General features: G+C 40.8%; 1 protein-coding gene across 1 annotated transcript; it reads right to left on the bottom strand.

Annotated features, from left to right (window-relative positions):
* Positions 1-2,338: 2,338 nt before the first annotated feature.
* On the bottom strand, positions 2,339-5,589 carry LOC141042777 (uncharacterized). The gene is made up of 11 exons (XM_073511669.1): positions 5,431-5,589; positions 4,844-5,005; positions 4,597-4,752; positions 3,988-4,191; positions 3,683-3,899; positions 3,310-3,485; positions 2,991-3,191; positions 2,781-2,909; positions 2,593-2,705; positions 2,435-2,484; positions 2,339-2,349 (listed from the first exon to the last, which is right to left on the bottom strand). The coding sequence occupies exons 1-11, from the start codon at positions 5,587-5,589 to the stop codon at positions 2,339-2,341; spliced, it is 1,578 nt and encodes a 525-aa protein (XP_073367770.1).
* Between the last annotated feature and the right edge of the window lie 11,387 nt (positions 5,590-16,976).

Consider the following 16,976-nt stretch of genomic DNA (forward strand, 5'->3'; position numbering starts at 1 on the left):
ACTTATATGTGTGTGGTGCGCCGCTCACGCCGCCTCAAATTTCTGAAGAAGTGAAGATGGGCACAGTTGCTGAAGGAGGAGGAAGCTGCTGGTTATCTTTGGTTAGGTATGCTATTATATGTTTCAGCATATAAGTTAACAATATTTTGGGTTTGATGTTGGTTAGGTATGTTGGTATATGTAAGCATATAAGTTATGCAATCGGTACGATTTGGTCGGGTTGTTTGTGACTGAAGAACTGAATATCTAGTGCTCACCCTATGTGTCAAGTTCAGTAAAATTTTAGAATATTGATTATGTACTGTTGCTTTGCTTCAGTGCTGCATCAAAGGTGTAGGTGCTGCTAGATGTTGCTCCTATGTTGCAACAATACAATGAACTGGGCTGCTGCACAAATCAGTAGTGCTGCTAGGTGATGTGCCCATGTGCATCACTTACCAAATATAGAACATGCCAAATGTGCATTGTCTGCCAAATATAGAACATGCCAAATGTGCATCACTTACCAGATATAGATCATGATGGCCACATGTTATTTCTGCTGCAATCTCTGTTACACTGTGCCCATAAACTGAATAGCACATAATTCATCATCATTTCATCATGTCAATAACAATGATGTCAATAATTTTATGAACGATCTACTTGCTAACTATGACAGCAATCATAATGGCAAGCAGGCCAAGATACAGCAGACCTCCAAATCCTAAAATCCTATCCCTATAGAGCAATATTTCCTTCTGCATCTTAACCATTGCCCTCTTTTCTTTCTCATTCCTTTTAATTTCAGCTTCATATTCTGTAATCTTAGTCTCCAGTTTCTTGTTCTTCATGGCAAGATACTTAATGACTGACTTTGCTTTGCTGTCCCACTCCCCATCAACCCATTCAACATAACCAGAAGTGATAGCATCCTAAATAAATCATGAGCAATTCAAGTCAATTTATAACTGAACTTGTCACTGTAGGCGGTAAACACTGAACTTTTTTGCAGCTTGACCTACTTTGAAGATCATGCTCAGTAGACTAACCTCAAACCCAAATCCCAAGAATGCGCTGCCAAAATTGTCTGCATCTATGCAGACATGGCCACAAGGAGTTTCCTGATGACCACATAGATGGAGCTTGTCAAGGCCAGAGGTCATGAATTGTGGACGATAATGCTGGGATGTAAAGGACAACGGTAAAGAACTTACCTTTTTGCCACCAAAGTGTAGCACCGAAGAAACCCTAGCCGTCGGTTCTCCCGGCCTGCCGCCGCCCAGGAAACCCCCGTCCCCTGTTCCACTCGATCTGCCGCCGCTGCCTCCTGTGCCACTTAATCCGCCCCACCTGCTTCCAGGACCCAGGGTTCCACCGAACTTGCGGTCGCCACCACTCTTCTCGCCGCAGCCGCCGCCGCCCGACGCCCAGCTCATTGTCATGCTTTCGCCGTCGAGATTTGGAGGGGAAAATGGAGAGAGAGGGCTAGGGATTTGGAAAGGGAGCCGAGAAAAGGGGAAGATCAATGTGAACTTGGCAAAATGGGCTGGTGTAGCCCTGCCGGCACGATAGGCCGCCCGTCGGGCCCCTCACGTGGTTAGATGGGCCGTGCTTGGCATCATGGCGAGTACAGAAAAAGTTATTTATACATACAATAAAAAACGACGGGTTTGTCAAACAAAATAGAAAAATATTAAGCCAGATAACACGCCATAGAGCCAACGAGCTGACATGACTAATTTTCATCTGTGTAATATTACGTTTTGGCTCGATATATTTACTTAGCTAACATGACTTCTTTTCATAATCATGTGATGAGGGGGAATTACAAGGAGATTGTGCCTGATGATGACATGCAGATAGCTCAAGCACAAGACTAAGCTTGATAGAGTTTTTTAAAAAAGTATAGAATGTGAAAAATTAATATGAAACTTAGGAGATCACTTGAAGAGAAAAATAGAATGCAAATACTATTAATGTGAAAAATAACATTATAAAAATTTGGAGAACGAGAAAAATATTAAGCAAGAACAATTGATAAGTGAAGCAAACAATTTATTGGTATGACCGAATTGTCTTGTACGAGCGAATTGTCTGACAGACACATACACATGTATGTGTCACAATATTCAAGATGCCCTGTTTATTACATAAAAATTATAGAAACCCTAAGATAATCATGCCGTCGAAACCTTCATCCGAACTAAATCCAAACCACTAAAACTTGAATCTTGCATGCCGCATAAATTCTTCAGGCGCGCCTTTTCTTTGCGATTTCGCGAATTTTGTTCTTCACACACTCCATTGAGTTCGAAGGTGACATAATCAACTCGGCGACGAAACGTCTCTCCTAGCGTCAACGCTGGCCTGCAAAAATCGACATAAAGGTTACATGAACCGAAGTTGCAACACGACCATAGTAGCTAGTCTACAAACGTAAATAATAGCATACCTGTGTAAAATCGCGGGTCATTCGGTCCCCATGCCAATGTTCTAGATATTCTATGACAAAAAGGCCACAAGAGTTCCTGGTATATATGCAAACATTAGCGATGGGCAATACGATATGTGTGTTGTTGTTTGAATATGCATGATGTACTATTAACTCACCCATCCTCTTGCTGGGGCATGTCATACTCATTGATAGGCCACTTACTTACGTCCGGATATTTCTCTAGTGTAATAAGATTTGCCTGATGCATATCGTGTGCTATAGCCATTCGCTATAAAGAGGATCGTGTTAAAGAACAATCATAAACAATATGTAAGACCGATGGTACAAATGTTGGTTACGTTACCAATGCTTTAACAATCCTCTCAGTCAGGTCTAGAGGATAGAGCGAATTGAGAACTTGGAATTCTTGCTTGATCATGTGCATTACCACGGTCATCCACTGGGTATTGTCGATATTCAACGCGATATACGTCTACAGTGCAAAACACCATTATGGATCAAAAGAAATACTTGATGAAATGTCCTGTAGTGATGAATTACAAACATAACGTACCTTATCACGCACAGTATACTCTTTCGTGACTCTATTAACTGCTCCAGCTTTGGACAGAGCACTATCCATGTTGCAGCTCGACGGTAATGGGTCGTCTCGTGCGATAGCATGATCTACAAGGAATTTGGACCTCCACGCTGGACAGAGGTAACGATCATGACCAACGCGCAGCTCCAAATGTCCCATATAAGCATCAATAACCTTCATAGAATATCAGGGCATTACATGTTGAAAGTTGAGACATAGATTATTGAGCATTTTAAAACCAGGACATGCAAGTAGTACTTACATCGTCCGATAGCCATCTATGAGCTAGTACCGGTCGAATCCTTTCGGAAGTCAGAGATATGCCACGCCCTTCACTGTAGTAAACTTTTTTTCCCTTATTCTTCTCGGTGCTAGCAGCTAACTCGACAAATGAAACAGCTGCATCAATTATTTCTGGCGTCAACTCATCTGCCACAACCTCCGGCACATGATTGTCAGAAAATAGAGCTGCATGAAATAATATGAACGTCAACAATGGTGATCATATGCATTCGTAGTAAATAACAAATTAAGAAAGTTAGTTACGATACCTCTACTAGCAGTAGTAGTACCGGAGGGTCTCTGACCACGGTTGGTATGCCTGCTGGGCTTGTCAAGTGCGTAGGTGGATTCAAATTTCTTTGGAACGGTCCGCTTCCACTTACCGGACATAACTTCCTCATCCTTATCGATTGTTGCACCTTTTTTTCCATTCGCCTTAGCCATGAACTTGCTGACAGAAGATGGACAAATGTCTATGTCCAATGAAGGTGCTTGAGTAGAAGTACCAACCACCCAAGGGTTTTCCGGTGTAGCCCCACATTCATCATTACGCTTAACAGGTGAAGCTCCCTTGTGTCCATTCATCTTCGGTGGGGTTTTCTATTTGGCAAACTAAATCATGTGAACATTTCAGCACGTAAAAAAATTAAACGAGAAAATTATAGACAGAAAGATAAATACATAGTACCTCGGGTACGGTTTTATGGTTGGGAACCACTTCATCAGGCTGCGTCATGTCAATGACCGGCTCTCCATCACTGTCTATGTCTTCCTTGTACACGAATTCCTTCTTTTCATATGGACCATTCTCGAACGAATCCACTTTGTCCGCATCAGTCTCCGCGGATGGCACGGCAGCAGCCGGCTTGTACATGACACTTGCTTTGTTCAACTTCTCCAGCAATCACTGCAATAGAAATATAAAGTTAGTAATGCCTGCATGGTTTTTAAAACAGTAAATATACTATAAACTATAAAGTTAGGGTGTGACACCTCAGCAATTAGATCAGGGATTTGCCTCATCTGGGTGTGTATGAAGTCCATAAACCGCTTCATTAGAAGCTCCATCACCTCATTCATGTTTGGGGCTGTCTTCGCCTTCTTTGCGGTTCCATTGGCGGGCTTGGTTTTTGGCTTCTATGTAGGCGCATTATTTGGGATGTTGGGCTCCTGCGCCGTATATTCTTGGGTTATATTATTTTCAATCTGCATGCGATATTGAAGTACATGTGATGAATTAAAAATAAATATTATTTACTTACAAAACATTTAAGAAAGACAGAACACAATGACTTACCTTGACGTTACCATGGACGCGCCCATTGTCATAGTCAAACCGATCTCTCCTAGTGGCTGCACCTTCGGTACAATTCCTCATCAGAGGTAGTATGGACAAGTTGGGATTGAAAGCGCAATCACCTTCCAAAGGTTGCACCTTCTTCCAGTACAAGTACTGCAACAAAGATATAGAGTTAGTACAATACATCACATAAAATTGCAATGATATAATAATTGACATTATACAACAGGTCTCATATGTGTACCTGCAAGAGAGCCAAATTGCCTTCCGGCCATTGGCAGAGGTGTTTGCCTTTCTTGACTATGCGAAGGCAATCGAGGAGAACACGGAGGGTGAACGCATTCCAGTTAATCTTTGAAATACGTTTCACATCATCGACCAAAGCGTAGTATTGTTTAGGCACAATCTGCTCGACATGGGAGCAATAATTGTTCCTAACAGGCAGGGCCGGCCCTGGGGGGGGGCCAGGGGGGCGGCCGCCCCGGGCCCCAAAAACCAGCCCCCCCCCCCCCCCGAGGTATGCATATGTAGTGTAGGCCGAGCGCCAGGAGTAGGAGGCCCGATCAGCAAAAAAGAAAAAAGAAACCAAGCCCGATCGGCAACTGGCAACAGCGATCAGGAAAGATATCCCAGCGGCCAGTGATCGATTAGATCATTCTCAGGAAACATTGCAACAATTTCTCAAATAAAAAAGGAAACATTGCAAGAGATCCTCTGGAAAAAAAGGAAAGATGGCAAATTAGCGAGCGATCAGCGGCTGGACGCGGTTCCCTTCCTGTTATGTTCGACGCCTTTCTTCCATCACGAAGAGTTTCCAGGTCCCAGCCCTACCCGCTGGCCGCCGACGCCGTGCACGCACAGACGCACTCTGACCTCGCCGTCCCCTGGTAATTTCCTTCCTAATTCGATTATGTTGGTCGCCGTTTTCAGTTCTGGGGCCCCATCTTCACCCTCCTTTGGCCTTTGCTCATTTGCTCTCCTTTTGCTCATCTACAGACTCTAGACACATACAGACTACTGAAGTTTGATCATCAGTGTTCAGGACATCAGGTATTGAGGTATATTATTCACACACCAAATTCTTTGGACATTGGTTTAGAGCTAGCACCGTTCAACAGTTGATTCAATATTTTTTCAGTATTCTGTTTGTTCTCATGGCGCCCAGCAAGAGGAACTATCCCTCGGGTAGCCACAAAAGGAAAAAAGGAGAAAGAGAATAAATTGATGAAGTCACAGCGTGGAGGTATTCGCAAATTTCTCAAGCCAAGTAATATTGGTGATTCCACTACTTTGCCAGACCCAGCTGATGCGTTGGCGATTGTTCCCTTTGTGGAAGAGCAACAAACTAATGAAAACTCAGACTCTGATAAGCAAGAAGGAAATATCAACTCCAACATCGGCGATGACAATGTAAGTGGCTCCGAGAATGTAGATGCACATGCCCAATCTGCTAGTGTTGATGAACAACCAGTTTATACCGCCGATATTTATGATCCAAAATATTGGGATAATCTTGATAATAAAGCAAGAGATGTCTTAGTTGAGAAAGGGCCTATCCGAGAGGAAAAAATGGAATACCATGTAGATGGAGAAGGAAGACATTTTTCGTACGCTCATTATCATAGAAAATTAAGCAATGGAGAGGAACATGATAGGAAATGGCTAGTTTATTCAAAAAATGTCAATAATGTTTTTTGCTTCTGTTGTAAGATCTTCAAGTCTAGCACCAACAGGAGTCAGAGTTCCTTAGCACATGATGGACTAGGACATTGGAGGCATATTAGTGAGAAGCTTAAAGAACATGAAAATAGTATTGAGCATATTAATAACATGAACAAGTGGAATGAACTGAGAGTTAGACTGAGAAAATAGGAAACTATTGACAAGGAATGGCAACATAAAACAACAAAGGAGAAAGAATGTGTCAGGCAAGTTCTGTTAAGAATAATAGCAGTTGTGAAATATCTTGGTAAACGCAACTTGGCTTTTCGTGGAAGTAGTGAGCAGCTTTACAAGGATGATAATGGTAATTTCTTAGCTTGCATTGAGATGATTGCAGAATTTGACATGGTAATGCAAGGTCACCTTAGACGTGTTGAGAACAAGGAAATCCATTATCACTATCTCATTCATAAAATACAGAATGAGTTGATATCTCTTTTGGCTTCTGACATCACATGTTCTATCATAAAGGTTGTTAAAGCGGCCAAGTATTTCTCTGTTATCCTAGATTGTACCCCTGATGTTAGTCATCAAGAACAAATGACCTTTTTAGTTCGATGTGTTAATCTGTCTGATGGCAAAATAAAAATTGAGGAGTACTTTCTGGGGTTCTTGAAAGTGGATGACACTTCTGGCTTAGGGATTTTCAAAGTACTGCTTGAATCTGTTGAGTCTTTTGGCCTAAATATTCAAGATATAAGGGGTCAAGGATATGATAACGAATCTAATATGAAAGGAAAATACCGAGGGGTACAATCTAGGTTACTTGATATGAATCCAAGAGCATTATATATGCCATGTGCTTGTCATAGTCTAAATCTCACTCTTTGTGATATGGCAAAATCATGTGAGAAAGCTGTTTCATTTTTTGGAATTGTTCAACACATATATGTATTATTTGCTGGCTCTACAAAAAGGTGAAATGTTTTGCTTAAACATGTTCCTAGTTTGACCGTGAAATCATTGTCCAATACTCGTTGGGAGAGTAGAATCAAAAGTGTTACAGCGATAAGATATCAAGCCGCTGAGTTAAGGTCAGCTTTGTTTGAGTTACGTCATGCTTCTCACACTGATCCTCAAGATAAATGTGATGCCAAAAATTTACTTGATGCACTTGGTCGCTTTGAGTTTCCAGTTGGTATGATTATCTGACATGATATTCTATTTGCTGTAAATAAAGTTAGCAAGATGTTGCAATCGTCAACCATGTGCATTGACTCCACTTTGAAGCAAATAAAAGGTATAACAAAATATTTTGAGAAGTATAGAGATGAGGGGTTTTCTTCAAGTTTGACCATCGCTAAAGGTATTGCAACTGAAATGGGAATAGAGCCATTGTTTCCAGTGAAACGTCGTGCTGCGAGGAAGAAACATTATGATGAAAGTGATTGTCAAGAAGAAATCCTGGAAGCTGAGAAGGCTTTCCAAGTTAAATATTTTAATGTTTTGGTTGATATGGCGATCACTTCTTTGAATGATAGATTTAAAGAACTCATGGTGTTTAAAGATATATTCGGATTCTTATTGAGCTCGGGCACTCTCAAGTCATTAAGTGACAATGAACTTGAAGAATGTTGCATAAAATTTGCAGAAACTTTCTCTCTTAATGGTTCATCTGATGTTGAGGTATACGATCTTATTTCTGAATTGAAGATTATGAGATGCACTTTGCCAGATGGCGCAATGTCTGCTATGGAGATTTTTGGGCATGTCAGAGAAGTTGATTGTTACCCCAATATCTCCATTGCCTATCGCATCTTATTTATTGTGCCTGTGACGGTCGCATCGGCCGAGAGAAGCTTTTTGAAGTTGAAATTATTGAAGAATTATTTGAGATCAACCATGACTCAAGATAGGTTAAATGGTTTGGCCACATTATGCATCGAGAAAAAATTATTGGATGAGATTGACATCGACCCCATCATAAGTGACTTTGCATCGAGGAATGTTAGAAGAAAATTTTAAGGTATTATGTATAATTTTTTGATACGCATACAGATTTTGGATTTAAGTGTTACTGGTAATAGTATATATATATATATATATATTTGTTTTTATATATACGTATATTACAATGGCTTGTATATTAAGGGCCCCCAATTTTTAGTTTGCCCCGGGCCCCTGAAATCTCAGGACCGGCCCTGCTAACAGGACAAGGACTAATTTCCGAAGGAAATCGTAGTCGGTGGATTTATTTTTAATTATGTCCCCAATGAGATCATCTATCACTATGTTTCCTGTTGTCTTACTGAGAAACTGTGGCGGCACCCGCTCCTTAATGTCCTCGCCTTCTTCAATCAGAATGTCCGAAGCGGACAGTCCTTGGTCCTCTAGGTTAAAGATGCACTCGACATCGACCGCACCGAGAGTCACCTCCCAACCTGCTCTTGTATAATGAATCTGGCCGTGGTGGCCTCAAAATTCTCAACCATATACCTAATCAGTAGGGTACGCATTTTAATAGATGGTATTTGAAGCATGCTGCGCAATGTTGTATCGGCGACTCTTGCGCGTTGACCGCTTGATAGAAGATTAACAAGCTTGCACCATTTTTCAATGGCACATACAATTTCTCCATTCAGCTCGTCCATCCTATTGAAAAAAAATATAAAACTTCGTGACATGAGCGAACACTAATGCAAAAATAACAATAGACATGCAAATATAAAAAAAATTGACAGTAGCTAACACTAATGCAAATATTAATCTAGCACCATGTATACCGCAACATGCAGCCAAGTGTGTGCTGATATGAGGCTATAAAAAATAACTACAATTGGTAATTGAATTTACTTGCATCTGATCAAGTTCTTTGAGTATCAGATAAATTATATAATCAATTAATTTAATATTGTAAACTGTTAGAAATTCGCCCGATTGTCTTATTAACACGGTGACAAATTGATCAGCTATAAATAACTACAGTTATAGCAATGGTACCTATTTGAGGTTCATCAACATCTAATGCATAACTCTTTAATGTTCTATGTGCACAAGAATATAATTGGATCGTGTGACAAAATATAATTGGATCATGTGACAAATAATCTATTGCATCATGCTTCTTGGGAAACAACATCTTATTCTACCATGCTATGAAAGAACTAAAGATTGAGTTCATCTACGCCATCTGGTAAAAACGCATCTAGTTGAGTTGATACTATTTGAAAAAATATGCTAAACCTAACTCCATCAAAGCAATGACACGGAGGAACTAGCTTGCTATGAAGGCGGTAAGGAGGACAACTTACTTGATCGGTCGATGAAGATGAAAGAAGTCGGCGATGCGGTGTCGACGTAGTTCGTCGAGGGCGACCACCACGTGCGGACGACCTTGATCTTCTCGGGGTTTTTGTGGCGTGTGGGATGCGGCGGACGGAGCTATCGACGACTCGCCAGCAGGAGGCGATCTAGTCGACGACATCTGCGAGCAGGTGGAGATTATATACGAGGTCGACTCCTAGGTCGTTGTAACTTCCCTGAGGCGAATCGCGGGATCTATAGTTTCCTCGGTTGAAGCGAGGCTGAACGTGCTCCTCAATCGTGGGGATAAGGAAAATATGGATTAGCACGATCCCGGAATTGTGTAACAGAATGGCAACTACTCCCATGATCGACGTGCATGTGATCGATGTGCATGGAAAGCGCACCGTTGTGGGCCCCCACAAAATGGATCCGAGAGGTATTTGCGGTCTGGGCCGGCCCACCAACCTACATCCGTAACCATATAATGTTTGTTTCTGTTGCTCAAAATAAATATCATTGTTTCTTCCCTCAAAAAACAATATATAATCTTTGTTTTCACCTATTAGTTATTGTATACTTGTATATGTTTAACAATATTTATAGTATCTCTCTCATATCTGCAATATTATAAATTCAAATGTAATTTTCCTCTTTCCTTTTTTGGTTTTCCTGTTATTTTATGTTTTCTTCGTCTTATTCCTAATTGTTTTTGCATGTTTCATAATTCCATATCATTTCTTCTCATATTTTTCAATTTCAAATATGTATGATTAAATGTCCTATTTATGACTTCCTAATTGGTGGGACCGGCAAGGAAAACCACTTTCTGACCTGCCCTCCGGCAGTCCCGAATGGTCGTGCTTGTACATGGTGCATGTGGAGGCATGCATGAGATGACCCCAACTTTTGGGACCATGTGGGCATGGCCAATGTGGTCCCGCAGGCAAGGTCTGCACGAATTCGGACACGAAAACACACGTTGCGTCACGTCCGGGCAGTGTTCAAGGGTTTTTTCGCTAGAAAAACCCTAGAAAATGCATCGAGTGTCCGAAATGAACGATACTTGTCAAGCATACTTGCCATGGTCATCCTAGGGTCTGCATAAAGTTTGGGATCAATTGGTGGGACCGGGAAGGAAACCCTCTTTTAGACTTGCCCTCCGGCAGACCCGAATGGTCCGGCTTGTACATGGTTCATGTGGAGGCATGCATGAGATGACCCCAACTTTTGGGACCATGTGGGCATGGCCAATGTGGTCCCCTAGGCAAGGTGTGCACGAATTCGGACACAATACGCACGTTGCGTCACGTCGGGGCACTGTTCTTGGGTTTTATCGCTGGAAAGCCCCTACAAAATGCATCAAGTGTCGAAAATGAACGATACTTGCCATGCATGCTTGCCATGGTCATCGTAGGGTGTGCATAAAGTTTGGTCTCAATTGGTTAGACCGAGAAGAAAAACCTGCTTCTAGTACATGGTGCATGTGGAGGCATGCATGCGATTGTCCCAACTATATTTGATTTAATAATATTTCAAGTATCAAACAGAATAAAAAAATTTATAATTAGGAAGGACAATCATGAAAAGTGAAATAAAGACAACATTATATCATACATTATTTAAATTTATAACTGTCTGAACAAAGAAAAGAGGAGAATATAGAAAACAGAAGAAAAATTTGAATGAATAAGTGCAATAAAAGACAACATATTATCTTACATTTAAAAAATAATTCAAATATAAAAAAGATAAGATCTATTAAATGGAGAAGTGAAATAAAAGATAACATATTATCTTACATTTTGAAAATATTTCAAATATAAAGAAGAGAACAAATATTAGAATGAAGAAGTGAAGTAAAACAGAACATTTTATCTTAAAAAGTAAAAATATTTCAAATATAATAAAGATAAGAAATATTAGAATGAAGAATTGAAATAAAACACACCATTTTAGTTTATATTTCGTAAATATTATCAATATAAAAAAGAGAACGAACAAATGAAATAAAACACAACCGAATTTGGCATATTTTTTTAATATTTGTAAACACTGTTAGAAATAATATAGAAAAAAAAGATTTGATTTTAAATATTAGAAATATAAAAAAGAAAAGAAATTTTGGAGTTAAGAAGTGAAATAAAAGAGAATATAAAACAGAAACAAATTTAAGAGTTTATAAAAGCTAATTATTTCAGCGCGCGGGTAAGGCTCCCTGGGCCAGCCCGCCCGAGTCGGGCCCAAGGTAGAGCCGCGCAGGGCACAACCGTGGGGTGGTGGGAGTTTAGTCCCACCTCGCCAAGCGAGAGAGCGCCGCACCGGTTTATATAGCCGGTTGCGACTCCCCTCTCAAGCTCCTATCATATGCAGGCAGTACATTGCCTAACTCTCATCCCCTCTGCCCCGTGGGGCCTACTAGCAGCAGAGACATTCTACACCACGGGCCTGCATCCTGGCCAATGAACGGCTGGGTTCCTGGTCGTATGCAGACCGTGGTGTATGAATTCTCCTGCTCTGGTAGGTGGGCATTTTTTTGGCACATTGCCATGTGTTTTGATCTTCAAATCACGTACTAAATTATACACATGCTCACTTGCATGCAATACACATTTTTTGCATATATGACAAGTTAATGTTTTGATCTTCAAATCACCTAATAAATTTTACACATGTAATACACATGGCTATTAATGGGATTTCAACAAAAATGAGGCCGTGGTGTATGAATGCTCCTTCCACATGCATGCCATGGTCATGGTAGGGTGTGCATAAAGTTTGGGATCATTTGGTGGGACCGGCAAGGAAAACCTCTTTCAGACTTGCCCTCCGGCAGACCCGAATGGTCCGGCTTGTACATGGTGCATGTGGGGGCATGCATGAGACTTTCCCTTTGAAGTTATCTTATCGGATTGAGTCTTTAAGGATTTGAGAACACTTGATGTATGTCTTGCGTGGGATACCCGTGGTGACAATGGGATATTCCATTGATTCACTTGATGTATGTTTTGGTGATCAACTTGCGGGATCCGTGAATGCATACGAGTTGGCACACGTTTTCTTCTTGACTCTCCGGTAGTAACTTTGGGGCACTCTTTGAAGTTCTTTGGTTGGTTGAATAGATGAATCTAAGATTGTGTGATGCATATCGTATAATCATACCCACGGATACTTGAGGTGACATTGGAGTATCTAGGTGACATTAGGGTTTCGGTTGATTTGTGTCTTAAGGTGTTATTTTACTACGAACATTAGGGTTGTTTGTGACACTTATAGGAATAGCCCAATGGATTGATCGGAAAGAATAACTTTGAGGTGGTTTCGTACCCTACAATAATCTCTTCGTTTGTTCTCCGCTATTAGTGACTTTGGAGGGACTCTTTGTTGCACGTTGAGGGATTGTTATATGATCCAATTATGTTATTATTGTTGAGAGAACTTGCACTAGTGAAAGTATGAACCCTAGACCTTGTTTCGAAGCATTGCTGCAATACCGTTTGTGCTCACTTTTATCATTAGTTACCTTGCTGTTTTCATATTTTCAGATTACAAAAACCTATATCTACCATCCATATTGCACTTGTATCACCATCTCTTCGCCGAACTAGTGCACCTATACAATTTACCATTGTATTGTGTGTGTTGGGGACACAAGAGACTCTTTGTTATTTGGTTGCAGGGTTGTTTGAGAGAGACCATCTTCATCATATGCCTCCCACAGATTGATAAACCTTAGGTCATCCACTTGAGGGAAATTTGCTAATGTCCTACAAACCTCTGCACTTGCAGGCCCAACAACATCTACAAGAAGAAGGTTGTGTAGTAGACATCACGGCGGTAGCATTATAAGATGATCTCTCACTAAATTTCAAGGTACAAGTGTTCCCCCTGAGTATGCACCATTGCGACAGTTCGTCGTGCCGAGACACCACGTGATGATCGGGAGTGATAAGCTCTACGTTCACATACAACGGGTGTAAGCCAGTTTTGCACACGCAGAATACTCGGGTTAAACTTGACGAGCCTAGCATATGCAGATATGGCCTCGGAACACTGAGACCGAAAGGTCGAGCATGAATCATATAGTAGATATGATCAACATAGTGATGTTCACCATTGAAAACTACTCCATCTCACGTGATGATCGGACATGGTTTAGTTGATATGGATCACGTGATCACTTAGATGATTGGAGGGATGTCTATCTAAGTGGGAGTTCTTAAGTAATATGATTAATTGAACTTTAATTTATCATGAACTTAGTACCTGATAGTATTTTGCATGCCTATGTTGTTGTAGATAAATGGTCCGAGCTACTGTTCCGTTGAATTTTAATTCGTTCCTAGAGAAAGCTAAGTTGAAAGATGATGGTAGCAACCACACGGACTGGGTTCATAACTTGAGGATTATCCTCATTGCTGCACAGAAGAATTATGTCCTGGAAGCACCGCTGCAGGAGCAACACCGGACGTTATGAACGCCTGGCAAAGCAAAGCTGATGACTAGTTGATAGTTCAGTGTGCCATGCTTTACAGCTTAGAATCATGACTTCAACAATGTTTTGAACGTCATGGAGCATATGAGATGTTCCAGGAGTTGAAGTTAATATTTCAAGCAAATGCCCGGATTGAGAGATATGAAGCTCCAATAAGTTCTACAGCTGCAAAATGGAGGAGAATAGTTCTATCAGTGAAGATATACTCAAAAGTCTTTGTACCACAATCACTTGACTCGACTGGGAGTTAATCTTCTGGTTGATTGTGTCATTGACAGAGTTCTTCAATCACTGCCACCAAGCTACAAAAGCTTCGTGATGAACTATAATATGCAAGGGATGGATAGGACAATTCCCGAGCTCTTCGCTATGCTAAAAGCTGCGGAGGTAGAAATCAAGAAGGAGCATCAAGTGTTGATGGTTAACAAGACCACTAGTTTCAAGAAGAAGGGCAAAGGGAAGAAGGGGAACTTCAAGAAGAATGGCAAGCAAGTTGCTGCTCAAGTGAAGAAGCCCAAGTCTGGACCTAAGCCTGAGACTGAGTGCTTCTACTTCAAAGGGACTAGTCACTGGAAGCGGAACTGCCCCAAGTATTTGGCGGATAAGAAGGATGGCAAAGTGAAAGGTATATTTGATATACATGTATTGATGTGTACCTTACTAATGCTCGTAGTAGCGCCTGGGTATTTGATACTGGTTCTGTTGCTCATATTTGCAACTCGAAACAGGGGCTACAAATTAAGCGAAGATTGGCTAAGGACGAGGTGACGATGCGCGTGGGAAATGGTTCCAAAGTCGATGTGATCGCCGTCGGCACGCTACCTCTACATCTACCTTCGGGATTAGTTTTAGACCTGAATAATTGTTATTTGGTGCCAGCGTTAAGCATGAACATTATATCTGGATCTTGTTTGATGCGAGACGGTTATTCATTTAAATCAGAGAATAATGGTTGTTCTATTTATATGAGTAATATCTTTTATGGTCATGCACCCTTGATGAGTGGTATATTTTTATTGAATCTCAATAGTAGTGATACACATATTCATAGTATTGAAGCCAAAAGATATAAGTTTAATAATGATAGTGCAACTTATTTGTGGCACTGCCGTTTAGGTCATATTGGTGTAAAGCGCATGAAGAAACTCCATGTTGATGGGCTTTTGGAATCACTTGATTATGAATCACTTGATGCATGGAAACCATGCCTCATGGGCAAGATGACTAAGACTCCGTTCTCCGGAACAATGGAGCGAGCAACAGACTTGTTGGAAATAATACATACTGATGTATGCGGTCCACTGAGTGTTGAGGCTCGCGGCGGGTATCATTATTTTCTGACCTTCACAGATGATTTGAGCAGATATGGGTATATCTACTTGATGAAACATAAGTCTGAAACATTTGAAAAGTTCAAAGAATTTCATAGTGAAGTGGAAAATCATTGTAACAAGAAAATAAAGTTTTTACGATATGATCGTGGAGGTGAATATTTGAGTTACGAGTTTGGTCTTCATTTGAAACAATGCAGAATAGTTTCGCAAATCACGCCACTTGGAACACCACAGCGTAATGGTGTATCCGAACGTCGTAACCGCACTTTATTAGATATGGTGCTATCTATGATGTCTCTTACTGATTTACCGCTATCATTTTGGGGTTATGCTTTAGAGACGGCTGCATTCACGTTAAATAGAGCACCATCTAAATCCGTTGAGACGACACCATATGAACTCTAGTTTGGCAAGAAACCGAAATTGTCATTTCTAAAAGTTTGGGGCTGCGATGCTTATGTGAAAAAGCTTCAACCTGATAAGCTCGAACCCAAATCGGGGAAATGTGTCTTCATAAGATACCCAAAGGAGACTGTTGGGTACACCTTCTATCATAGATCCGAAGGCAAAATATTCCTTGCTAAGAATGGATCCTTTCTAGAGAAGGAGTTTCTCTCGAAAGAAGTGAGTGGGAGGAAAGTACAACTTGGTGAGGTAATTGTACCTGCTCCTTTATTGGAAAGTAGTTCATCACAGAAATCAGTTCAAGTGATTCCTACACCAATTAGTGAGGAAACTAGTGATGATGATCATGAAGCTTTTGATCAAGTTACTACCGAACCTCGTAGGTCAACCAGAGTAAGATCCGCACCAGTGTGGTATGGTAATCCTGTTCTGGACGTCATGTTACTTGACCATAACGAACCTACGAACTATGAGGAAGCGATGATGAGCCCAGATTCCGCGAAATGGCTTGAGGCCATGAAATCTGAGATGGGATCCATGTATGAGAACAAAGTGTGGACTTTGGTTGACTTGCCCGATGATCGGCAAGCCATAGAAAATAAATGGATCTTCAAGAAGAAGACCGACGCTGACGGTAATGTTACTGTCTACAAAGCTCAACTTGTTGCAAAAGGTTTTCGACAAGTTCAAGGAGTTGACTACGATGAGACTTTCTCACCCGTAGCGATGCTTAAGTTTGTCCGAATCATGTTAGCAATTGCCGCATTTTAGGATTATGAAATTTGGCAAATGGACGTCAAAACTGCATTCCTGAATGGATTTCTAGAAGAAGAGTTGTATATGATGCAACCAGAAGGTTATGTCGATCCAAAGTGTGCAAGCTCCAGCGATCCATTTATGGACTGGTGCAAGCCTCTCGGAGTTGGAATAAACATTTTGATAGTGTGATCAAAGCATATGGTTTTATACAGACTTTTGGAGAAGCCTGTATTTACAAGAAAGTGAGTGGGAGCTCTGTAACATTTCTAATATTATATGTGGATGTCATATTGTTGATTGGAAATGATATAGAATTTCTGGATAGCATAAAAGGATACTTGAATAAGAGTTTTTCTATGGAAGACCTCGGTGAAGCTGCTTACATATTGGGCATCAAGATCTATAGAGATAGATCAAGA

The sequence above is a fragment of the Aegilops tauschii genome, chromosome 3 (genome assembly GCF_002575655.3).
Source record: "Aegilops tauschii subsp. strangulata cultivar AL8/78 chromosome 3, Aet v6.0, whole genome shotgun sequence".
In the NCBI taxonomy this organism is placed as follows: Eukaryota; Viridiplantae; Streptophyta; class Magnoliopsida; order Poales; family Poaceae; genus Aegilops; species Aegilops tauschii.